Source organism: Hypanus sabinus, chromosome 9 (genome assembly GCF_030144855.1).
Source record: "Hypanus sabinus isolate sHypSab1 chromosome 9, sHypSab1.hap1, whole genome shotgun sequence".
Classification (NCBI taxonomy): Eukaryota; Metazoa; Chordata; class Chondrichthyes; order Myliobatiformes; family Dasyatidae; genus Hypanus; species Hypanus sabinus.
In genome coordinates this window covers 136856969-136883119 of record NC_082714.1, presented here as the reverse complement: position 1 = coordinate 136883119, position 26151 = coordinate 136856969, and the positions used below count along the sequence as shown (strand labels likewise).

The window sequence follows — 26151 nt, the reverse complement described above, 5'->3', positions numbered from 1 at the left end:
TTCTAGAATCCAGTGATTCTTGAAAGTTCATTATTAATGCCTCCATAACCTCCTCAGCTTTCTCTTTCAGAATCCTTGGATGTAGTTCTTCTAGCTCAGGTGACTTAGCATATTTTTCATCTTCCCAAGCACCGTCTCCTTAGTAATAGCAATGACACTCACTTCTGCCCCACCCCCCAACACTGTCACATTTCTGGAATTCTGCTAGTATCTTCCATAGTGAATACAGACACAAAATACATATTACCTTCCTTGGCCATTTCTTTGTCCCTCATACTACCTCCCCAGCATAATTTTCCAGCAATCCAATATCTACTCTCATCTCTCATATTCTTTAGCTATCTGAGAAAAACTTTTGGTATCCTCTTTGATATTATCAGCTAACTTAACTTCACATTTCATCTTTTCTCACTTTATGACATTTTAGTTGTCCTGTTGGTTTTCAAAAGCTTCCCAACCCTCCAACTTTCCACTAGTTTTTGCTATATTATATGCCCTCTCATTTCCTTCCATGCTGCCATTGACTTTTATTAGCCATGGTTTCTTACCCTCTGTTTAGAATACTACTTCATTTTTGGGGTGTATCTTTCCTGTGCTTTCCAAATTTTCCCCATAAACACCAGCCATTGCTGTTCTGCCATCATCCTGCTTGTGTCTGCTTCCAATCATCTTTGGCCAGCTCATCTCTTAAGCCACTCTAATTCCCTCGAATCGCTGGAATACTGATACATTTAAATTGCAGGGTGAATTCTATCATGTTATGATCACTGCCTCCTAAGTTCCTTTACCTTAAGTTTCCTAGCAAATTTGGGTCATTACGTAACACCCAATCCAGAATTACTGTTCCCTTTGTAGGCTCAAACACAAGCTTCCCTAAAAAGCCATTTCATAGTAATTCTACAAATTTCTTCTCTTGGGATCCAGTACAAAATGGATTTTCCCAAACTACCTGCATACTGAAATCCCCCATGATTATCAGAACATTTCTCTTTTTACATGCATTTTCTATCTCCCATTGTAATTTTTAGCCCACCTCCTGGGTTTTATTCAGAGGGCTGTATGTAATTCCCATCAGGGCCTTTTTACCCTTGCAGTTTCTTAATTCTACCCCCAACCATTCTGCATCTTCTGATCCTGTATCACCTCTTTTCAAGGAAATTACTTCATTTTTTTTTTACCAATAAAAGCACCCCACCCCCAATTACCTGCCTGTCCTTTTGATACAATATGTATCCTTGGATGTTAAGCTCCCAACAATGACCTTCTTTCAGCTACGACTCAGGGATGCCTACAATACCATACCTGCTAATCTCTAACTGTGCTACAAGATCACCTAACTTAATCTGTATACTGCAGGTCTTCAAATATAACACTTTCAGTCCGATATACATCACCTTGACTGCAATTTTTCAATGCCCTTCCTCACAGCTTCATTACTCATTGCATCTTGCTGGACACCAACTGCCCCAAATGGTCCTCATCCATTAACCCTTTCACTCCTAGAATCAAGAAATTTCAAAGAGTGCAGAGACAAATAGAATTCACAGATGTTGCAGGGACTTGAGGGCATAAGTTATAGGAAAAGGTTGAATTGGTTACATCTATACTTACTGACCTCTGGAAGATTGAGAGGAATCTTGTGGAAGTATACAGAATTATGTGGGGTATAGATAGAGTGAATGCATGATGGTTTTCCCCTTCAGGTTGGGTGAGGCTAAAAACAGAGGTCATAGGTTCAGGGTATCTGAGGGGGATCATCTTTCTGCACCAGAGTGTAGTGTGAGTAAGGAATGAGCTGCCAGTGGAAATGGTAGATGTGAGTTCAGTTGTAACATTTCAGAGAAATTTGAATAGGTACATGGATGAGAGGATTTTGGAGGTGCAGGTAGATAGGACCAGGGAGACGAGGTCGGCATTGACCAGAGGGGCCAAAGGGTACTGTGGAGTTCCATTACTATGACTCTATCTGTTTAAAGATTTTTTTCTTCTTTCTTTTTTTTTCTTTCTTTAGGTAAGGGTTAAGGGGGAGGGTTAAGGGGAGAGGGGAGGGTCAATATAATTTTTCTTTTTTTTCATACATTTATTCTTTGTAATTTTCTAAAAATTTAACAAATAAATAGATAGATAGATAAATAAATAAAGATTTTCAAAAGCATGTTACTTTACAAGTAAAGTTTTTTTAAAGCAACACTGTGGGATTATAAAGAACAAAATTATTATCTTTTATGCCATCATGTTTACTGGTTTATCTTATTCAGGTAGCAATTTTATCAATTACTTACTGTACCTTCTCTAAGGACTAAGGCTTCGATATTTTGTGTTTGAAAATTTTGTGTTTGTCACATATTACTCTTTCTAACATCCTAGATGCTTTATGAATTTGATTCAATAATAAGGCAATATCTCCTTTTCTCATTTCCATATTTGGAATGAAATATATTCTAAGCATAATAATCAAAGTGGTCTTTAAAAAGAAGCAGTTTAGAATTTCTCACTATCATCAAATATTACTTGTTTTGTTTCAGAGAAAATGCATAATTTGATCAAAAGTAAAATAACTGAAGTGTCAGATCATAAAAGATCAAAAAAGGTCTTCAGGACAGACTGAAACAGCGGGGTCAGGGCCTGAGAGCAAATGACAAACTGGTGTTTGGCTGATTTAAGTCCCAAACCAGATTAAGAAGTCAAGGCGAAGATTGAAGGTTGAACCTATGTTGAGCTCACTACTCCGGGAGGCTGTACTCCCCTCAGCACTGTACTGACTCTGCAGCTCAGCTCTCAAACTAAGTCCTGCAGCCGTGATCTGCAGTCATCGTCACTTACCTCAGTACTGAACCTGGCTCCGCGGCTCTGGCCCACAGCCATCGGGCTCCTCGACCGGCTACTGCACTAAACTGGCTACATGGGTGTGGACTTACTTAGTCTTGGGGACTCAGCGGATTCAGTGGATGTTCATGTTCTATGGATTGTTTGCACTTTCTCTCTTCTTCGCACATAGGATGTATGACTTTGTGGTGTCAGGATTATCATGAATTCTATCGTGTTTCTTCATTTTGTGGCTGTCTGCAAGACAATGAATCTCAAGGTTGTATTCAGTACTTTACTTTGATAATAAATGTACTTTGAACTTGAAGGTGTGCAATAGCTTAAGAAGTAGGAGCAGAACAAAGCTCTGCCATTCATTGGGGTTATAGCAATCCAATCTTGTTAGGGTCAATACTGACAGTAACATCTCACCACAATATAAACCATGTGTCAAAGTTTTGATCATTCAATTATTATCTATATCCTTTTGCACATTCTTTGAGTCCACATGCCTTACTTTTGCCACTATCTTTCTTTGTTAAGCAAATATGGCTGCCATATATATTTGGTACCTTCATCCAAGGTATAAATAGTTGAGATTTCAGTTCTGATGGACAGTACAGTCAAGCAGTTACAGCTTGCCATTCTGAAAATTGCCCACTGGCAATTTGATAGACACAAGAGACTGCAGATACTGGAATCCAGCTCAAAAAAAAATAGCTGTTTTAGGAACTCAGCAAGTCGGATAAACTGTCAATGTTTGGACTCATTGTTTTAGGTTGAGGCTCCTCACGTAGACTCACATTCCAGAACCTAAAATGGTGACGGTCCATTTCCCTTTACAGATGCTGTCTGGTCCCCCTCAGTTATTCCAGCAGCTCTCTTCTTTTTTGCTTTGTTTTGATTGTTAGCTAATCCTTTATCCGTACTTGTATAATAATTCCAACTTTATGAGCTCTTACCTCCTGAGGTACCCTATTACATTACATCTTATATTTTTTGATTAAAAATGTTAGGAATTTGGATCAGCTTGTAGGCTATAGGTATTTATGGTTGTTATTTAATTAGAACCCAAATATAATTTTATAAATCATTGTATTTGGTCATGTCTGATTTAAGAGGGATCATAATATTATTTTGTTTCATGCGTGTTAGGCAGGTTCTAGAGCTTGTAAAAATATGTTAATGCTAACAGTTTAAGAGAATGAGATTTACATTCCCTTTTATCAAAAGCAATGGATACCCTGAAGCAATTCAAACCAAGCCAATGTTTGGGGGGGGGGGGGGGAGGGCATGGAATAGTTGCTGTCGATATAACGAGTTAAACTTATAGAACTTTAACAAAGCAATTATCCTCAGGCACTTCTTCTAATTATTACTTGATACCACATCCCTTAAAGAAATAGCAAAACGAATAGTGAAAAATGTTAGAAGAATGTGAAGTAAATTGGTAGATAGACTTAGAGGATAAATTCTAAAGTTTATAATCTAGATGAAGACACCTCTCAATATTGGAATAATTAAAATTGAGGATGCTTAAAAAGCTAGAATTGGAGGACAGTAGATGTTTTGCAGGAATGCAAGACTGGTTACAGAAATGGTGATGGGAAGCTTGCAATGACTTGACAACAGAAATGAGAATTTAAAATTGCTTTACCAGGAGCTATTCTAGGTCAAAGAATATGATGAATGAAGTTGAAACGGAAAATACAAATATTAGACTTTATTAATATTGTCTGGAGATCAGAAATATTCAAAAAGCTGTCTGCACAATAGTATAATTAGTATTTTAGAAAGTTGTGAAAAAAAATCATGAAAATACTGCAAAATCTGTCCGTTTACATGGCTGCAGTATTAATTGCGATCTGAAATTTAAAGGATGCAGGAAATAGTGTTTTGGATAAAATCCAAAATGAGATTATCATATTCCCAGAGCATTTCACTAAATGATATTTTAGTTAGCTGATTGTTGGACGGCAATTAGACTGTTGTAGATAGACTGAGATAATTGATGAATGTCCTATTACCGTCTAGCTAAATGTGGTGCAGGCTTGCCCTGGGTCAATATTATGATTCAATTTTGTTGATGTGTTCACATTAATTTTAATGAAAGTACAAATATTGTAGAGTGATATATTTAATATTGTTTTACAATACACTTTAATTGCAAGTTGTGCCCCTTATTTACTTTTCATTTCATCTATTTAGTAACTGTCTTCATTTAGATTTTTTTTTACTGAAATTATGGGGTTTTTTTTGGAACAATGCAGAATTGAGTTCAACTACAAAACCACTTGATCTCCATAAGTTACATTTATATAGCATTGATAAGTGGAAATACAAGATTGGACAGTTTTTGCTGGAGATCTAAGAATAATACTGGGTCTTATCAAACCTATCCACCCCTCTCCCAACGCTGCCTTGGAAACATAAGCAACAAAACGACAGGTGCGCTGACATTTATTGATGATAAAATTTAAAATTCAGAACATTGTAAATATCAACAGTAGAACACTTCACATCAGAGAACCATGCTAACCACAGTATACAATGCAGATTACAAGTACTGAGAAAATGAAATAACTTTATAAGATGATAGGCCTCAATTCAGCGCATTCGTCATGCAATTTCCCCAACCAGTGGTTATTAACTCGACTACGTGTTAATGTTCACCTTGCCACTTTGTTATACAAACCCACGACACCTACAAACGTAAAATTAAATTCTTGACTTCTGACGTCATGCTACCTTTCGTTACAGCAAAGTTTAAAATAAGCCTTTCTGCTTTAGAAACGTCTTATATATGTTAGGTTTTATAGCGAGTCGGAGGAAAAGCGGACGATTCCAGCTGTACATTCAGTCAGATTAAACTCCGCACTTAAGCGTTTATACCTTGACCCAGGGCTATAATTAACATTAAAATACCTCGGTAACTTCTCAAGATTAGCTCTATTATCCGCGCGTGTAACAACAGGTGGCAGCAGAGAACTTTGGCAATTATAAATGTACTGGCTTTTTTTAAATTTGAAAAGTTAACACACTTGTAAGATTATCAGTCGTTTTCAGTTAAACCCGAGTCTCGACTATGCTGTTCTACATTCCAACAATTTCTTAAAACTTTTCTGGAAACTGTCATCCAGAAACGCGTACAGCAAAGGATTTAAACAAGAATTGGCGTAACTGAGACTGGTGATGAAGTAAGCGATGCCGATAACTAGCGGTGTCTCCTGGACATCCGTGGTCAAGGCGACGATGGTAGTGAGATGAAAAGGGGTCCAGCAGAAAAGACACACTGCCAGCACTATAAAGACCATTAGCGTCACCCTCTTCTTCGCTTTGTCCAGGGCTTTGGCGTTTGAATTCAGGTGCATGCTTCGGAGTCTGTACAACATCATCGCGTACAGAACACAAATGGTCGAGACTGGGATTGCGAAAGCGAGGATGAGGGTATAGATACGACTCGCTTTCAACCAGGCGCGTTCGGGTTTGGGGAACACCAGGACGCAGCTCTTCCTGTTCATGGGGTCGGTGTAGACTTCGGCAAAGATCGTGAAGGGTAAAACGATTAGAGTAACCAGGACCCAAACGCAGAGGCTGACGATTTTGGCAGCCCTGTAGGTGCGCTGTGGCAACTTCTTCGAGCGAACGGTGGCCAAGACCACCAGATAGCGGTCAATGCTCATGACAGTCAGGAAATAAATGCTGGAAAAGATGTTGTAATGGTCTATGGAAAGAATGAGCTTGCATATGATCTCCCCGAACGGCCAGTAGTGGAGAAGATGGTCCGCTATATTGATTGGCAGAACGAGAGTGAAAAGATCGTCGGCAATGGCCAAATTGAGAATGAACATATTAGTCACTGTCTTCATTTTAGGAGCTTTTAAAATCACGTAGATCACGGCTGTGTTGCCGGTAAGGCCGGCAGCGCAAATCACCGAATAGATCACGGGAAGTATAATGTAAAAATCTGGATAGTGTTCATGCATGAAGTTAGTGTCTGTACCATTGTAGAACTCACACACATCCTGCGAGCCGGGGCAAGATTTATTCAGGATCCCTGGTCCGGAACTGTTTTCCATGTTGTTTAATGTTTGTCCCAAGGGCGTATGTACTGAAGACGAATCTATACAGAAACAGACATCGTTATGCTGGTAAAAAAATAATCGGTGTATACGCTGTTTTTCAGGATGATTGCTAATCTCTCACGATCGCTTATAAAACAACACGTATACAATACCGGGAGTGACCCGTCGGTTTCAGTCGGGATAAATGGAGTCTTCCACTTCAGCACAACATCCAGTTAGTTCCTTGCGTGAGAATGCCCCAAGCGAAAAGAGAAATGGGTCCATCAAGTTGCCATTAGCAACGTACCATTCCCCATCTCACCGGCAATGAAATCCTTTTCTCGCGGGTTCCACTTCATAGTACTAAGTTGAGCTTTAAATTGCTTGACCTACCGAAACATAAAGGCACAGTTACCAACTACATATAACATACATCTTTAAAGAAGTTTATCAATTCTCTAATTGTTAATACGTCATTAATGAGCAGCCATTATATATCGTATATTCATTATTTAACAAATACTATTCTTATTCACTTATTGGTAAATCTCCCTCGTCAGATTGAAAACTTTTAACAGTTTACAGTATCTGTTGAAAAGACGAAACAGCCGAGGCCATGAGAAACAGAAAGCTGGTTTGTACTTCGTCAGGGACATTGCCCTTAAAGGGATGCAGCGCATTGGAGAGGTTGTGATTGCCCGGCACGCTGGTGATGGAACAGTCAGGGAACCTGCTCTGCAGCAGCCAAAATGGGACCTCTCCAGTAGTGTTCGAGAAGATGTATATTCGGAAATGCTGACGTCCAATCCGCTGGTGTTTCTACTGGCACGCCTTATTTTTTTCTCTCTCTCTCTTTTAATCTTCTTCAAATAATTCTCTAAATTTCACGCATTCATCATTAGTATTATTTTTTTTCCAATTCTATCGAACCAAAGCCAAAATCAACCAATGCTATTAGTTTTCATTTAAAACAAGGTCCCATTTATATTGCATCAGCTTCAAATTGTGAGCTGGTGATGTCTTAACATGAGAGTACCTACTTCCCTAGCAGGCAGCTGTAATGATCCAATAAAGTTTAGTTCATCGTAGCCACTGTTCTTCAAATATTAGAAAAATAAGTGTTGCTACAATCTCCTAATTTATACATCTGCTAACAATAGAAAATGTTGCACGCCGTGTTTAAAATCATCGATCGAGTTGGTATATGAACCAATGAAGCAAAGGTTTGCCCAGCAAAGTTACTACCATTCTGTGAAATTGGACAGGCATATTACATCTAAGGATATTTTGTCAAACATGTTGATCCTAGTGAGTGAAATCGAACTGTAACTGTTTGACAATAAATCAAAGCCAATTGCATCTTTAAATCGTGCATTATACGTTCACACTACGGATGGAGGAGATACAGAATTTTCCCAATGCACCTCAACTGATACGATGCAATAATTATAATTTTTAAATGTATGATGGCTAGCTCTCATTTACATCACTGCTAAACAACTCTACTTCCATACTTTACGGCCAAATTGCATGTAACATCAAATAAATTTGGATAACAGCAGCATTTATATTATAACTGAAAATGTTTTTTTTAATGTTACTTATGACCGATCCGCCTCGGCATTTGAAAAGGAAGAAACCTAAAATATTGAAAATTCTGAAACATCAGTTTCTCTTTCTCTTTCGGTGATGAGAGGGAATTCCTGCCTCAGCAGGGGCCTGGGCCCATTGCCATTTGCCTATCAGCACAAAAGGTGTACGGCGGACGCGATCTGACTGGCTTTCCACGCGGCCTTGATCACCTGGACAACACAAATACCTATGTCAGGATGTTGTTTATTGACTACAGCTCAGCGTTTAACACCATCAGTGCTAGAACCCTGATAGAAAAGCTCCAGAACCTGGACCTCTGTACCTCCCTTTGCAACTGGACCCTCGACTTATAACAATATCTCCACCTGGCTGACAATCAACACTGGCTCACCTCAGGGACTTGTGCCGATACAACCCTTGTTGGCGGAATTTCAGATGGTGACGAGAGGACGTACAGGAGCAAGATATACCAGCTGGTTGTGTGGTGTCGCAGCAACAACCCTGCGCTCAACGACAGTTCCACCAAAACTGATTGCAGACTCTGAAAAGAATAAGACGAGGGAACACACAACAGTCCTCATAGAGGTATCTGACATGGAGAGAGTGAGCAATTTCAAGTTCCCGGGTATCAATATCTCTGAGGAGCTAACATATTGATACAACCATACTGACGGCACGGCAGCGGCTATATCTCATTAGGAGTTCGAGGAGATGTGGTATATCACCAAAAACACTCGCAAATTACAGATGCACCGTGGAGAGCAACGTAACTGGCTCCATCACTGTCTGGTATTGGGGGGTGGGGGAGAATAATGTAAACGATCGAAGTAAGATGCAAATTAGTCAGCTCCATCATGGGTACTAGCCTCCGTAATATCCAGGTCATCTTCAAGGAGCGGTGCCTCGGAAAGGCGGCGTCCATCATTAGGAACCTACACTACCCAGACCATGCCCACTTCCCATTGCTACCATCGGAAAGGAGGTACAGAAGCTTGAAGACACACACTCAACCACTGGGACAAAGCTTCTTCCCCTCTGCCATCCGATTTCTGAATGGACATTGAACCCACGAACACTACCTTGCCGTGCTTTTTTTTAAAATTTCCACTTTTGCATTACTTATTTAACTATTTAATTACACATATACTTATTGTAATTCGCAGTTTCTTTTTCTGTCTGTTATCATGCTTTGCATCGGAGCGTTGCTGCAAAGTTCACCAGTTTCATGAGATATGCCTGTGATATTAAACTGATTATGATTCTGATTCCACAGATGTGTTTGGACGGCTGAACCTCTTTTTCAACATTGTCATTTTAAAATTCCACTTGGACATTTATTATCTTGTATAAACATTACTTCTAATTACTATAATGAGATTTTTTTTAATTATAGCATTGATGGAAGTCGTCGCGGCCCTGCCATTTACCAATCGTGAAATACGGAAGAGAGACAATGTATTAAGTATCACTGTTGCGAAATAATGTCGCAGAGTCGGATTTACAACCACATGTAATGACATGCTGTAAATTTGTACTTGATGAGAAACTTCGAAATAAAAACAGATCAAATGCTGTACTGCTTTGGGGTAGGTGCTTGTTAGTGCTTGTCCCCGAAGTGGACTTGAAAATGAAGTAACAAGAAGCGCACTCGAACGCCTGCGTCGTTGTTTAATTAGTTCAGATATTTCTTCAGAAATTTAAGACACTCGCCCTGTGATCTTTGGAAGCTCAGTATTCAGAGCTACTTACGTGTGTGTGAAATTTGCACAAAATTCCAACCGCGCTCACGGTAACTAGTTATTCAGAAATACCTGTCACCTTCGCAGTTCATGTAAATTTATGGGATATTGTTGGCTTCGCCCAGTGCTTACTGTAAGAATGGAAATTAAAGGGCTAAATTACACTAAAATGACATTTCCTCTCACCCTGTTTATCGTTGGCACAATACTTAAATTTGAACACGCACCTATATCTAAATGGAGGTCACCGGAAAGAATTCTGTTCTTTCAGGTACCCTGTAAAGTTCCACGAACCTGCAGAGATTTAAATGAGCGGAGGGATATCAGCTTCCATCAAGTTGTTAAGCAAGAAAATAATTAGGGTTCGAAGTAGTTCCAGACAGCACTTTGCTCGATAGTAATGGCAGAAGCTAAACCGAGCAATGCCGATTGTTTATAATATCCTAAGGCCGAACTCTATATAACACGGTTTGTGATTGATAGTTCTGACTGTGGTGCATGTAAGCAAGCTGTCAATCTGAAAGAGTTGAATAAAGAGCTCATGGCTGTGCTTTTGGATGGTGTGTCCATGGTAAGTCAACAGTTCTATCACTTATTGGCCAGCTGTTATTTACATGGTGAAATAAGGACAGCAAATATGAAAGGGTAGGGCCAGTTAAGGTGCTGAAACCAGTTTTCTTGTTTTCTGCTGACGAAACCTTCATGTCTCAAAGTATATACAGAAAGGTGCCTAAAAGAGGCCACTAACATCATGAAGGATCTCACCCACCCTGCTCATGGACTGTCTGTCCCAGTCCCATCAGGGAAGAGGCCAAGTAACATCCAGCCAGGACTACCAGACCCATAAGTAGCTAATGTTCCCAAGGCTGATCCGCACCTCCACCCACTAACCCACCCCTCCACAACCCTCCCAGCTCCCACTTTGTCACTTCCTGTCAGTCACATTATGTGCCTAGCATCACACTTCATAAACATATGATCAATTTATCTATATAGGCTATCTTAGTTATTTATATTTATTGTGTTTTTTATTATGGTGTTCTTTTTTTGTGCTGCATCGGATCTGGAGTTACATTTATCTTGTTCTCCTTTATTCTAGTGTACAGGAAATGACATTGAACAATCTCGAATCTTGCATCTTAAAAGCAGAGTGGATTTTCCATTACAGTAACTACATACTATTGGGGACCAAGGAAAGTAAAAGATATGCCTTTGTATATGGTTACTTTGGGAATTGATTGAAGTAGTCATAAAATTTATCATTTTACAATCAGTGGTGTGTACATGATTGATTACTGAAACTGGGAAGAGGAGGATATTATTTATTTATATATTTACCATGATACCGTGTACAATAAACCCTCTGGCCCTTTGAGCCATGCCCCAGCAGCAAACCCACAAGCCCAATTAATCCTATCCTAGTCACAGGACAATTTGCAATGATCAATTAACTTATGTGGTACATCTTTGGACTGTGGGAGGAGACCAGAGAACCTGGGGAATATGCATGCATTCCATGGGGAGGACGTACAGAGGCTCCTTACGGAAAGACACCAGAATTGAACTCTGAGCTTCAGAACACCCTGGGATGTCATAGCATTGCAGTAACTGCTAAGCCACCGTAGCACCCAAGATCACTATGCTCCCTGACTGGGAATCGATCCTGGGTCGTGGCAGTAAGAGCTCCAAATCCTAACCACAAAATCACTAGGGAGCTCTGATATCACACCGTTATGGAAATGCATAGGTCTGGTCCTCAAACTGAGTTTCTAAATTGGAGAAAGGCCAATTTTGATGGTATCAAAAAAGATCTGTTAAGTGTAGATTGGGATAGTTGTTTTTCTGGTAAAGCTGTACTGGTAAAGTGAAATCAGAATCAGAGTCAGGTTTATTATCACTGGCATGTGTCGTGAAATTTGTTAACTTAGCAGCAGCAGTTCAATGCAATTCATAATATAGAAGAAAAATAAATACACCTATTACAGTAAGTATATATATTTATATTGAATAGATTAAAAATATGGCAAAAAAACAGAAATAATGTGTTTAAAATGTGAAGTTGTGTTCATGGATTCAATGTCCATTCAGAAATCGGATGGAAGCAGAAAAAAGCTGTTCCTGAATCACTGAGTGTGTACCTTATGCCTTTTGTACCTTCATCCTGATGGGAACAATGAGAAGAGGGTATATTTGAGTGATGGGGGTCCTTAATAATGGATGTGTCATGGTCCAGTTCGTGAAATCTGCATTCTGGTTCACGGTCCGGTCCAATCTCCTGATTCCAGGTTTTCCGGGTTTCCCCAGTTTCTGTTGAGGCAGCTGATTCTTGTTTGGACTGGCTTCATAAATAGCTTCAGGATTCAGCCTCTGGCTGCTGGGTTGTTCCTGTCCAAACCCCTTGTCTGCATCCCTTCTCTTCACCTTCCTGCCTGGAGCTGGACCTAGCCTCACCTCTGCCTGGAGCCTTGCCTAGCCTCACCTCTGCCTGGAGCCTCGCCTCGCCTCACCTGTGCCTGGAGCCTCGCCTAGCCTCACCTGTGCCTGGAGCCTCGCCTCACCTGTGCCTGGAGCCTCGCCTCACCTGTGTCTGGAGCCTCACCCTGTTTGGAACTGTCTGTCTGTGTCCACACCTTTGCTAGGTAGGTCCGGCCATTTTGCCGCTACCTAGCGTTGGGAACTATCTCATCATGTTCAGCGTTCTGTATTATGAGTCCTGGCCCTATGTCCTGTACCCAAGGAGGGGTCCTGGCTCTGTGTTCTGTATTATGAGTCCTGGCCCTATGTCCTGTACCCAAGGAGGGGTTCTGGCTCTGTGTTCTGTATTATGAGTCCTGGCCCTATGTCCTGTACCCAAGGAGGGGTCCCGGCTCTGTGTTCTGTTATGAGTCCTGGCCCTATGTCCTGTCCCCAAGGAGGGGTTCTGGCTCTGCGTTCTGTTATGAGTCCTGGCCCTATGTCCTGTCCCCAAGGAGGGGTTCTGGCTCTGCGTTCTGTTATGAGTCCTGGCCCTATGTCCTGTCCCCAAGGAGGGGTTCTGGCTCTGCGTTCTGTTATGATTCCTGGCCCTATGTCCTGTACCCAAGGAGGGGTCCTGGCTCTGCGTTCTGTTATGAGTCCTGGCCCTATGTCCTGTACCCAAGGAGGCAACATCAGAGGCAAAGTGTGCACATACCCAGCGAATCCACAGCCACTTCCAGGACAGCGGCAACACGCAGTGCATGTGGAAGGGCATCCAGGACATCACCAATTACAGGAGAACGTCACCTGACTCTGCGCATGATGCCTCCCTCCCAGATACTCTGAACAACTTCTACACTCATTTTGAGGCGGAAAATGACGTGGTGGCGAGGAAGTCCACCCCTCCTCCAAATGACCAGGTACTGTGTCTCACCGTGGCCGATGTGAGAAGAACCCTGTGCAGGGTCAACCCACGGAAGGCTGCTGGACCAGACAATATTCATGGCAGAGTGCTTATAGGATGTGCAGACCAGCTAGCAGATGTTCTCACTGATATCTTCAGCATCTCCCTGAGCAGCGCCATCGTTCCAAAGTTTTTCAAAGCCGCCACCATCGTCCCCATGCCAAAGTCTTCAGTGTCCGCCTCAATGACTACTGTCACATTGCACTCACATCCATCATCATGAAGTGTTTCGAGAGGCTCATCAAGACCCTGCTGACTCCCTCACAGGACCCCCTGTAGTTCGCGTACCATCCCAACCATTCAACAGATGACGCCGTTGCCATCACCCTCCACCTGGCCCTAACCCACCTGGACAAAAAAGACACATACATTCGAATGCTGTTCATAGACTTCAGTTCAGCATTCAACACAATTATCCCTCAGAAACTGATTGGAAAGCTGAGCTTATTGGGCCTGACCACCTCCCTCTGCAACTGGATCCTCGACTTCCTGCCTGGGAGACCTCAGTCAGTCCAGATCGGAGGCAGCATCTCCAACACCATTGCTCTGAGGACGGAGGCCCCCCAGGGCTGGCCCACGACTGTGCTGCAACACACAGCTCGAACCACATCATCAAGTTCGCCGATGACACGACCGTGGGACTCTATGTAGTAGTTACCTCTTAGACTGGAGGCCTATGACTACTTCTGAGCCATAGGGATTAGTGTTGGGTCCGCTGTTGTTGGTCATCTATATCAATTACCTGGATGATAATGTGGTAAATTGCATGAGCAAATTTGTAGGTGACACCAAGATTAGGGCTGTAGTAGATAGCGAGAAAAACCATCAAAGCTTGCAGCAGGATGTGGTCTAGCTGGAAAAATGGCAAATGAAATTTAATGCAGACAAGTGTGAGGTGTTGCACTTTGGCTGGACAAACCAAGTTACGTCTTACACAGTGAGCAGCAGGGGGCTGAGGAGTATGATGGAGCAGAGGGGTCTGGGAATACAGATCCATATATCCTTGAAAGTGACATCACAGGACTTGAGGACCTAAGCCATAGAGAAAAGTTGAATAGGTTAGGAGTTTATCTCCTAAAATGTAGAAGACTGAGGGGAGATTTGATAGAGGTGTACAAATTATGATGGTTATAGATTTAAGCAGGCTTTTTCCTCTGAGGTTATGTGAGACTACAACTACAGATCATGGGTTAAGGGTGAAAGGTGAAATATTTAAGGGGAACATGAGGGGAACTTCTTCACTCAGAGGGTGGTAAGAGTGTGGAACAAATTGCCAGCACAAGAGGTGCATGAAGTAGAGTTCAATTTCAATTTGGATAGGTACATGGTGGGAGGGTTATGGAGGACTATGGCCCAGACGCAGGTCAATTGGACTAGGCAGATTAATGGTTCAGCATGGACTAGATGGGCCAAAGAGCTTGTTTCTGTTCTGTAGTGTTCTATGACTCCATAGTGTTAAAGTGCTCCTCCCAAATTGCAGTGTAGATTCTTTCCATCTCTAGGCATAATGGACATGAAAACTCCAAGAAAAATACAGCAGGCAACCAAACCAAGGTTATCCAGACATCAGTATTTGAGCTACATTATCAATATTGTGCACAGATCATCATTGACTCACTTATTGAAGCATAACTGGAGATAGATACTACATTCAAGCTCTGCAAGATAAAACTAAACTAAATCTGTACTATGCAGCCCTACAGCAAAACCATGGAAATGGAGACTACTGGTCTTGGTAAATGCAGACACCATCGATGAAATTTGCTCTCAACTTGCACGTGCCAAGACTGCCTTTGCTAGATTAAGAAAAAGGGGTTTAAAGACTGAAGATTAAACCTGTCAAAAAGTGAATAGCCTGCCGGGTGGCAGGGATCATTGCCCGCCTCTATCTGTCTTAGACAAGGACTAGGAACAGCTGTTAACACAAAGTATTAGAAAAATGCTGTTTCTGCAAAGTCCTCCATATTGAGCAGTAAAATTTAATGAACTGTTAGGAAGCTGAGATACCCACATAATTACAACCAAAAATAATGATAGATACCATGTCTAGTGGATGCATTCCTCAAGTTTAAATAATTAAACACCACCTAACACTGATGATAAATTCCTGCCCACTGTGGTTGAATTGACATTAAGGTCTAAGGAGTAAAGCCAATCAGTGTAACGTCAGCAAGACAAAGGAATTGGTTGTTGACTTCAGAAGGAGTAGTGGACTGCACGACCCCATCTACGTTGGTGGTGCGCAGGTGGAACAGGTCAAAAGCTTTCAGTTCCTTGGGGTGAATAACATGAATGACCTGACTTGGTCTAACCAAGCAGAGTCCACTGCCAAGAAGGCCCACCAGTGCCTTTACTTCCTGAGAGAGCTGAAAAAGTTTGACCTGTCCCCTAAAACCCTCACTAATTTTAATAAATGCACCATAGAAAGCATTATTCTAGGGTGCATCACAACCTGGTATGGAAGTTGTCCTGTCCAAGACCTGAAGAAGCTGCAGACGATTGTGAACATAGCACAGCACATCACACAAACCAATCTTCCATCCTTGGACTCACTTTACTCTGCGTGCTGTCGGAGCAGTGCTGCCAGGATAATCAAGGACTCGACCCACCCAGCCAACACACTTTTTGTCCCTCTTCCCTCCGGGAGAAGGTTCAGGAGCTTGAAGATTCGTATGGCCAGATTTGGGAACATCTTCTTCCAACTGTGATAAGACTGCTGAACAGATCCTGACCCGGATCTGGGCCGTGCCTTCCAAATATCGGGACCTGACTTGCACTACCTTACTTTCCCTTTTCTATTTTCTAATTATGATTTGTAATTTAAATTTTTATTATATTTACTTCGAGTTGTACTTCAGGGGGAATGAAGGCGCAGAATCAAATATCGCTGTGATGATTGTACGCTCTAGTATCAATTGTTTGGTGACAATAAAGTAAAGTAATGCAAATAGCTTTAAGTCCATCATCAGAATGAGGATGGTAACCATGTTTACATGAGGTTAAGATGCTTAGACTACTGCAAGATGTACTTTCAATTTGACATTTACAAACACTTAAAACATCAGAAAACTATCATTAAAATCCCCTTTATTCCTCCTCCATCTTGTTCTTCCAAAGCTATTAACCTCATTGCCACTTGTGGAACCTTGCCCACAAAAGAACTATTTCTCAAAATCATTGAATTGAAATTGCTGTGGAACATCCTGAGAACTATTGTATGACCATTAAAGGGCACCTTTATCAGAATTTCTGTAGCTGTCTAACATTTATACCACAGCCAAGTGTTATCTCACAGATATCGGTTCATCTTGGTTTGGCTGATTTATTGTTTTCCTCTGCAACATCACTACTCTTCAGAATCTTTCTTACTAGTAAATGAATATATTTATTAGCCTTTCTAAGAGATTTCCAAAGTAATTCCACAGCATTAGTTCTATTTGATGATTAGACACATCATTGGCAGTATAAATTCATTTTGTATGGATGTATGCATGGATCTGTATACAGGAACAAAGGACTGTCAAGCTTCATGTAAATCAAATAGCAAACCCAGTAAGTGGCAGCATTATGACTCAATCATGTTAATAAGTATCTGTTCTGAGACAGATTTTATATGCCTGAATAGCTTTTGAAATTGATCCAGTTTCACATTTCTTTTTTTTAAACCACAAACCATGGTTTATTTCAATTTCAATGGAATGTGGTGATTGGCTTACAGAGATACTATAGCTGCCTTTATTAAAATAGAAGTAAGAACTTTCAATGGTATGTTGTTCCATGAAAGCCCAAGGATTCCTGTGCCTACATGACCCATGTCAGCATGGTTTCCTAAAGGTGAAATCTTGTCTGACAAATGTGTTGGAATTCTTTGAGGAAAGAGCAGGCAGGTTAGATAAAAGAGAACCAGAGGATGTTGTTTACCTAGACTTTTGGAAAGCCTTTGACAAGGTGCCGCACATGAGACTGCTTAACAAGAACCCATGGTATTAATGGATAGATACTAGCATGGATAGAAGATTGCCTAACTGGCAGGAGACAAAGAGTGGGAATTAAGGAAACCTTTTCTGGTTGACTGCTGGGGACTAGTGGTGTTTTGCCAGGGCTTATTGTTGGGACTGCTTCTTTTAATGTTATATGTCAAAGGTTTAGATGTTGAAATTGATGGCTTTGTGGCCAAGGTTGTGGATAATGCAAAATAGGTGGGGGGCAGTTAGTATTGAAGAAGCAGGGAGTCTGCAGATGAGATGAGAAGAATGGGCAAATAAGAGGCAAATGGAATATAATGTAGAAATGTGTATGGTCATACACTTTGGTAGAAGGAATAAAGGTGTTGATTCTGTAACCCAGGTTAATTAAACCCAAAGATGTAATGTTGAAAAGTTCTACCTGTGGGGGGATGAAAACGAGGTCTACCAATTTTTTTTTTAAAGAAAATTTTGAAAAAAATGCTATGTGAGAAGGGGTGTGGTTGATGCAGGATGGCAAGGAGAGAAATACTGCAATGATTAGAAGCTGAGGACACTAACTGTCAAGACTGGAATTAGTAGTGAGTATCTTTACCCTGCTAGGGATAAGTAAAAAGGAAAGTTTAGTCTGTAAACTTTTAAATAGGGAATAACACTAGATCTAATTAGTTAGAGAAATTGTAGTAACAAAGGTCATTCTAAAGAATATCCCTGATTCTAACTAAACAGGAATTTGGCTTTTGTTGATATATTGATTTGGAACCTAAACAGGATGTTGGAATTTGAATTGTTCTTGCTCATGTAAATATTTTGTACATATTGTTTTCTTTTCTTATAAACAAAACCTTATTTCCAAAACTGTGTGGTTTCTATTCACTGCCTCCTTCCGACACCAGAATTTTCTGATGACCTGCTAGTACCTAGTGTAATTTGATTTTCTCAAAATGTGTGGTGACTAGTCACATGTGATAAGATCAGTGCTACACAAGTGTTACAATTATTTTCTAATCAGGGAGAAAATTCAGAAATCAGAGGTGCAAAGGGACTCAGGGGTCCTAATGCAAGACTCCCTAAAGTTTAACTTGCAGGTTGAGTCAGTGGTAAGGAAGGTAAATGCAATGTTAGTCTTCATTTTGAGAGGGCTAGAATATAAAAACAAGCATATAATGGTGAGGCTTTATAAGGCATTGGTCAGACAACATTTGGAGTATTGGGAGCAATTTTTGGTGCCCTTATATGAGAAAAGATGAGTTGGCATTGGAGAGGGTCCAGAGGAGGCTCATGAGAATGATTCATGGAATGAAAAGGTTAATATGTGAAGAGCATTTGATGGCTCTGTGCCCGTGGTTGCTGATGTTTAGAAGGGTGGGGGGGGGGGGGGGAAATCTCATTGAAACCTATCAAATATTGAAAATCCTAGACAGAGTGGACGTGGAAAGGATGTTTCCTATAGCGGGCAAGTCTAGGACCAGAGGTTAGAGCCTCTTTAGACAGATGTCCCTTTAGGATAGAGATGAGGAGGAACTTCTTTAGCCAGGGGGTGGTGAATCTGTGGAATTCTTGCCACAAGCAGCTGTGGGTGCCAAATCTTTGTGTATATTTAAAGCAGAGGCTGATAAGTTCTTGATTAGTAAGGATGTCGAAAGTTAAGGAGAAGGCAGAAGAATAATTTTGAGGGGGATAATTAATTACCCATGATGGAATGGTGGACCAGACACGATGGGCCAAATGGCCTAATTCTGCTCCTATGTCTTATATGATCTTATGGACCCACATTCATTCAGAATGCCACATTTTGTCTTTATCTGCAGAAAGAACCACAATACACCATGCCCACATTTAACATAGTCTCAAGTTCTCCAAGTCCTAATGCTTTCCTATGGCCTGCTGAAATGAAACATTCTCACAAATATTATGTGTAATACAGCAACTTGATGTTTTTATTCATTTTCTTCTCCACTCAGTGACTGTTGGTGGGTGGAAGTGTGGCGGAGAATATGGTGGGAGTCGATAGCAATGTAGGAAGAATAGGGACCAGGGAACGAGAATGCTCTGTGAGACAGCATATACCGTATTTGAGTGGACAAAATAGCTCCCACTATGTTGAATGGAAGTAACGAATTTGTTATTTGAATAATGAGGTCTCTTTCTCCATAAGTTCCTCTACCAGTTGCCCCCTTATAAATATCTGTAAAATCTCCACTTCAATGAACATGAGAAAGCCTGCAGAAGCTGGAAAGCTAAAGCAGCACACAAAATGCTGGAGGAACTCAGCAGGTCAGGCAGCATCTATGGAAAAGAAGTTTCAGTCCAAGACCCTTCTTCAGGACTGAAATGGAAGAGAGAAGATGACAAAATAAAATGGTGGGGGGGAGGAGAAGAGAGAGAGAGAAAGGAGGCTAGCTAGAAGGCGATAGGTTAAGCCAAGTAGGTGGGAAAGGAAAATGGATGGAAAAGAAGGAGAGCAAAGTGTTTAGTTTGGCAGGGGAGATTAGCAGGGAGGGATGAATAGACAAGGGAATCACACCAAGGGAGAGATCCTTGCAGAAAGTGAAGTGGGGGAGGTAAAGATATGTTTAATGGTAGGGTCCCTTTGGAGGTGACGGAAGTTGCTGAGGATGATGTGTTGGATGTGTAGGCTCATGGATGCAGATAAGGACCAACTCTGCAGTGGGAAGATGGGGTGAGGGCAGTTGTTCAGAAAATGGAGGAGATGGAGGTGAAGGCAGTATCAATAATGGAGGAAGAGAAACCTAATCCTTTGAAGACCGCGTCTCTGATGTCCTGGAAAAGGAGACCACATCTTCGGAACAGATGTGGCGTGGGTGAAGGAACTCAAAACTAAATAGCATTTTTACAGGAGATAAGGTGGGAAAATCTTTTTTGCATTTTATTCAAAATCTTTTTTATTGCCATTTCCTACACTGTACTGCAAAGTTCAAAGTACATTTATTATCCAAGTATGTATACTTTATACAACCATGCGATTCATCTCGTTACTGGCGGGTACAAAACAAAGAAGCACAGAAGATCACATTGAAGATCCCATTCAAGACCATCAAACACTCAATGTGCAGGGGAAAAAAAACAAATCTTGCAAAGAATAAAAGTAAGCAAATAATATTCAGAACTGAAATTCATGAAAGTGATTTCATAGCCACGATGCCGGTCACAGTCCATTCAGGATCCTGAAATAGTACCATCTTTAATGAAAAATATATTTTTCATTAAATATGCTGCCCTTTCAGGATCCTTAATAAAATATTGGCAAACCTTCCTAATTAAAATAGTGAAGGTAATAAACACAGATATTAAGAAACCTACACAAAAGATAAAAAAGAACAGAAGTGGAAAAAAAATCAGTGACATGCTAATACTTAATATTTAACTCTTGTGATACATTAGACCATAAAGCCCCCAGTAGACTACTCCCAACAGCCCCCTAGTCCTCTCATTATTTCCCTGCAGCCCGGCTACTTATTCTCTCAAATGCTAATTAGCTCCCCCTTTATTTTAGAGCATCATAATCTCAAGGCAGACACAAGCGACTGCAGATGCTGGGATTTAGGGCAACAAAGAAACAAGCCACTTGAAGAACACAATGGGTCAGGCAGCACCTGGAGAGGGTAATAAATAGTCACCATTTTGTTTCAAGATCCTTCATGTGGTCTACATGAAGAGTCTCATCCTAAAATATTGACTGTTCATTTCTCTCTACAGATGCACGGAGTTCCTCCAGCAGTTTGTTTTTTATGATCTCAAGGAACTCCAAAGTACTGTGGCTCTGATTGCTACTGAAGTAGCATCTTCTTTTGCTCTATGCACTCACGATTATTTGGCCACATTCTGCTCTAGTACCATCTAGAAGTTTGCAAATGACTCCACCATACTGTGTGGAATCTCAAATAATGATGGATTGGAGTATGGGAAGGAGATAGAGAGCCTAGTGGCATTGCGTGTCATAACAACAATCTATCCCTCAGTGCCAGCAGAACAAAAGAGCTGTCATACGGTGGGCATTGGGAACGGACCCAAATGCAAGACACGGACACTGAAGTACTGGGAACCGGACAGGACTAGAGTTAGGGACAGGACCGGATACAGATTAGGAGCTGGGACAGGAACACAGACCTGGGCTAGGAAAGCAGGACCAGGACAAGGAACTGGGAACGAGGAGCCTGGGCTTGGACTCCGAGCCAGAGACTGGACAAGGACCCAGATCCTGGGTCTTGACTCGGGCTCAGACCTCGGAACTAGGCGATGGCTTGGATTCTCCGAGGCTTGCCTGTGAAGGACAAGAAAATCCTTCTTAGAGCACTGGGCCAGGACCCTTCCTAGGATCAGGGCCAGGATGCTTTAGCAGGGCCAGGGTCCTTCCTTGGATGTCAGGCCCAGATGCTTCCTAGGATGTGGGACCGGGATGAGTGCCAAGGTAAACCACCGAGGAAACTGTCAGGGACTCAGATGGAAAGGGGAAGGGAACAGACCAGCCTCAGGGTAATGGCAAGAACAGCCTGACTTACCCCACAGAGGCAAGGACAGGAAGGGGCAGATCCAACTGCAGGGTAACAGCAAGGACAGGAAGGGAGCTCAATCCGGGGTGGCTCCAAGTTTTGGGCAGCCAGCAACCTTGGCTGGCTACAGAAACGGCCGAATCTATACCCCGATGACTACTCCGACTAGAGACAACAAGGCTCCATGAAGCAGTGGTCCTCCAACCAGGCCTAGAGATCACAAAGGGTTGCCCTAGCCTTCCACCACCAGTTTGCTCCAAGGAGATACTGACAAGACAAACCAGCACCCACACTCAACCCCAGGGCCACTTATATTCCCAGCCTCAAATCAAGCATCAGGTGCTTATGATTAAACCCAACCGAGGCAAGGGATGGCTGGAAGACCCAGAGTCCAGAGTCCACAGACTGGACCGTGAACTGGAATGCAGATTTCACTGACCAGACCATGACAAGAGCTGGTCATTCATTTTAGGAAGGGGTCAGTGAAGATGCTCCTGTCAATGGTGCTGAAGTTGAGTTAGTTGTAAAATGAACATGACCAGTATATTATCCTGGTGCAATCATGTGGATGTCTTGCCCAAGTAAGCATGCTAGTGCATCCAGTTTTTCAGGAGTCTAATGAAATTCAGCATATTCCCATTGAGCATCACTATTTTTTATAGTTCCACCTTCGACAGTATTCTAGCTGAATGCACCATGGCTCAGTATGGACATAGCTCTACCCAAGTCTATAAGAAACTGCAGAGAGTTGTGAACACAGCTCAAACCTCCCCCACCCCTTAGACACTACACTTCTTGTTGTCTTAATAAAACAATCAGTGAGAAACAAGCAAAGACCCTACCAATCCTGGCCATTCTCTCTTCTCCCCTCTTCCACTGGCCAGAAGATACAAAAGCCTTGAAGTACAAACCACCGGGCTCAAGTACAGCTTCTATCCTGCTGTTGTAAGACTATTGAATAGTACAATCAGATGGAGTCTTGATCCCACTATTTATGATCTTGCACCTTAATGTCCCTCTTCCATAATTCCTTTTATCCAAAAAACTGAACGTTATTTGTTTTGATAAGTTAGAGGCAGAAAAGAAGATTGTACATTATAATACGTCAATTTCAGTAGCATGCTAACATGAATTAAAATAACAAAACAATACCAAGAGATTTTCCGAGTTCTGTGGAAGCCATCATTAATAAATTTGTTTGTTCCTTTTGGCACCCCATTAACAGTATCTACAGCAATCTATATGTCCGGGGCCCTGAGGTACAAGGAAAATATTTCTACCATGTTTAATCTGGAAATGTTTCTGTGGATTGGAGAGTACATATTCTCCAGACCACAGAATCCACACTATGTAAGAAAGGGGAATGATTGAAAATGTGCATTACTCACCTTATTCACGTTAATTGGGAAAGTGCCAAGTCTAAATTCAAGGATACCACAAGGATACATAAAATAATATGAAACAAGGATATTTCACCTTGGCAAGAATGATGGAAATGAGCATGTGTTAATAAGTGGAAAATAAAATTTTATTAATCAACTGGAGTTATTTCAACATATGACTAGTATAATAAATATGGGGAATATGGTGACTTTCAGAAGGTTTTGGGTAAGGTCCCACACAGCATGTTGGTTAACAAGGGGATGGCACTATATTACTGACATAGATTGAGATTTGCTTATCAAGCAGAAAGTTTGGAGGAGGAATAAGTGAATCTTTCTCAAATTGACAGGGTGGAACTGGTGGGATACTAGAGGATTAGGAGTTTGGACTCATCTCTTCATAATCTGTGCTATGCCAACCATTAAATACCTGTATTTACTAATCCTGGTACTTAGCTTGCGACTTTCTATGCCTTGGCTTTCAAGGACATGTCGAGATGCTTAAATGTTTGTCAGAGTACTTGCCACTCCCTTAAACAGTGAATTCCAGGTTCCATTTACCCTCTGGGTGAGAAAAAAAATCTCTCCTTAGGTCCAACCTTACTTTAAGTTTATGCCCTTTAGTTTTAAGCATTTTAGGTCTGGAGTATTCCTACTATCTACCCTATGTGCTACTTATAATTGTTATCGAGTCCCCTCTCAGCCTCTTCCACTCGAAAGGGGAAAAAACAGCTCAGCCACTCCATTCTCGGCTCATAAATAAAGGAACACTAACATTTATGTGAGAATAGCTGCTCACAGTTTTCCATGTCATAGAACTGTGTTCTTAGTTGATTTACTTTGTTGCCTGGTGGAGCAGGACAACAGTAGGTGTAGTGGGTGGAGTGGGAGTAGGGTAAGAGGGGGCTGGATTGTTGCACACAGCTTCAGCTGTTTAAGCTTACCCTTCTTGTGTTTCTGTAGATTACCAGGATGGCACGGGGAAGCTGATGCTGTGTGTGACATTCATAACCACTATGTGATGTGCTGCAACTTAACTTAAAAATTTGCAACTTAACCTGGACATCACATGCAATGGATGAGTCTATAAAATGTTTTTGATTGAATAGTAAATCATAGGTGAGAGTTTCCATAATGGGAAAAGATGAAAACTTTCCATTAAACTTGCAATAACAAATGTGAACTCACATTTGCCTCTCCATATTAAGAAAATATTCTGGAATCAACATACAGATGCAGCTGACTTTGATAGCTGATGAAAAAGATTACAGAACGAAATTATTTCATCCATGAATAACCTATTCTATGCATAATACCTGATCTGATCTCTTTCTTTTTAATATAAGCAGTTTTTATCAGAATTTTTTGAATATCCAGCAGCCTCAGACAATTTACAACACATTTATAGTTCAGAAATACCTCAAGTTCACATTTCAATCAGCCCTTTTATAATTATTTGGACCATTTTCTTCCATTATCATGGGTTCTTTCTTTTATTGCTTAATGAGATGAATCCTCTATTTCCAACAAGAAGGATGATGGAAATCTGCTGACGCTGGAATAAATGTCCCGGGATTCTCACGATCAGCAGTCTCTGGCTGCTTAAAAGGCCAGTTGGAAGCTTAGACATGTCAGCTGCCACACTGCAGGAGACAGTGATTCAGGCTAGATAGAGACATTAGCATGAGTTAACAGAAGAGCAAAGAATGAGTGAACAGAGTTGCTTTATATCAACATACTTTGCTATAATGGATACAGGAGACCTTGTAGCTTCCATTATTAAGGACCTCCAGCACCCAGGGCATGCCCTTTTCTCACTGTTACCACCAGGTAGGAGATACAGAAGCCTGAAGGCACACACTTAGTGATTCAGCAACAGCTTCTTCCCCTCTGCCATCCAATTCCTAAATGGACATTGAAGCCTTTGACACTACCCCACTTTTTTTAATACACAATATTTCTGTTTTTTGCACAATATTTAATCTATTCAATACATGTATACTGTAATTGATTTACTTATTTATTCATTATTATTTTCTTCTTTTTCTTCTTCTTCTAGATTATGTATTGCATTGAACTGCTGCTGCTAAGTTATCAAATTTCATGTCACATAAAACTGATTCTAATTCTGATTCAGATTCTACCATATCATTTTTAGAGCTTAAGTTTCATTAAGAGATTGTGACATGGATTTACAATTGATCCTCAGTTTCATAGTACTGTTCACTTCACTGGGGAAAAGAACGTTTCAAAAATTTGAATGTAGCTTCACACGCTAAAATGTTCCACAGAAATTTTAGGCATGCTGTCTAATAAGTGAAAGTACAAAACTACCTCTGCATATTCCTTGCTGATCTGCTGCAGATCATTCCGATGTTAGCATTTTGGAAAGGGACTCACCCCTTCCCCTAGGTTGACTGCTGATGTATATTTCTCACATTTCCACTGTACATTGGAGCCCTTCATTTTGACGTTCTACAAATGTAAAAAAATAGTGGACAAGCAACACAATTCATCTTCAAGAACAAACAATTAATATTTAAAACTTGCAGTTCTTGATGTTCTTTAGAGGACTGCTCTTTCTTTATTTATCACAAGTTTCAGGAGAAAGCCTGGTGGTGGTTCTTAAACCAAAATCCCAGAAGGAACCAGGCAGGCAATGATCATG

General features: G+C 41.1%; 1 protein-coding gene across 1 annotated transcript; it reads right to left on the bottom strand.

Annotated features, from left to right (window-relative positions):
• Positions 1-5888: 5888 nt before the first annotated feature.
• npbwr2b (neuropeptides B/W receptor 2b) lies at positions 5889-25938 on the bottom strand. Its single transcript, XM_059978765.1, has 4 exons — positions 25884-25938; positions 8854-9003; positions 7177-7258; positions 5889-6928 (listed from the first exon to the last, which is right to left on the bottom strand). Exons 3-4 carry the CDS (start codon positions 7226-7228, stop codon positions 5889-5891), a joined length of 1092 nt encoding a protein of 363 aa, XP_059834748.1. The 5' UTR covers positions 7229-7258; positions 8854-9003; positions 25884-25938.
• Between the last annotated feature and the right edge of the window lie 213 nt (positions 25939-26151).

Bases quoted from the DNA above. Each gene is read 5' to 3' on its own strand.
- npbwr2b (XM_059978765.1), bottom strand. From the start codon at position 7,228: ATGAAGTGGAACCCGCGAGAAAAGGATTTCATTGCCGGTGAGATGGGG. The intron at 6,929-7,176 runs GTACGTTGCTAA...GTTTCTGTATAG, and splicing joins TGCCGGTGAGATGGGGAATG to ATTCGTCTTCAGTACATACG.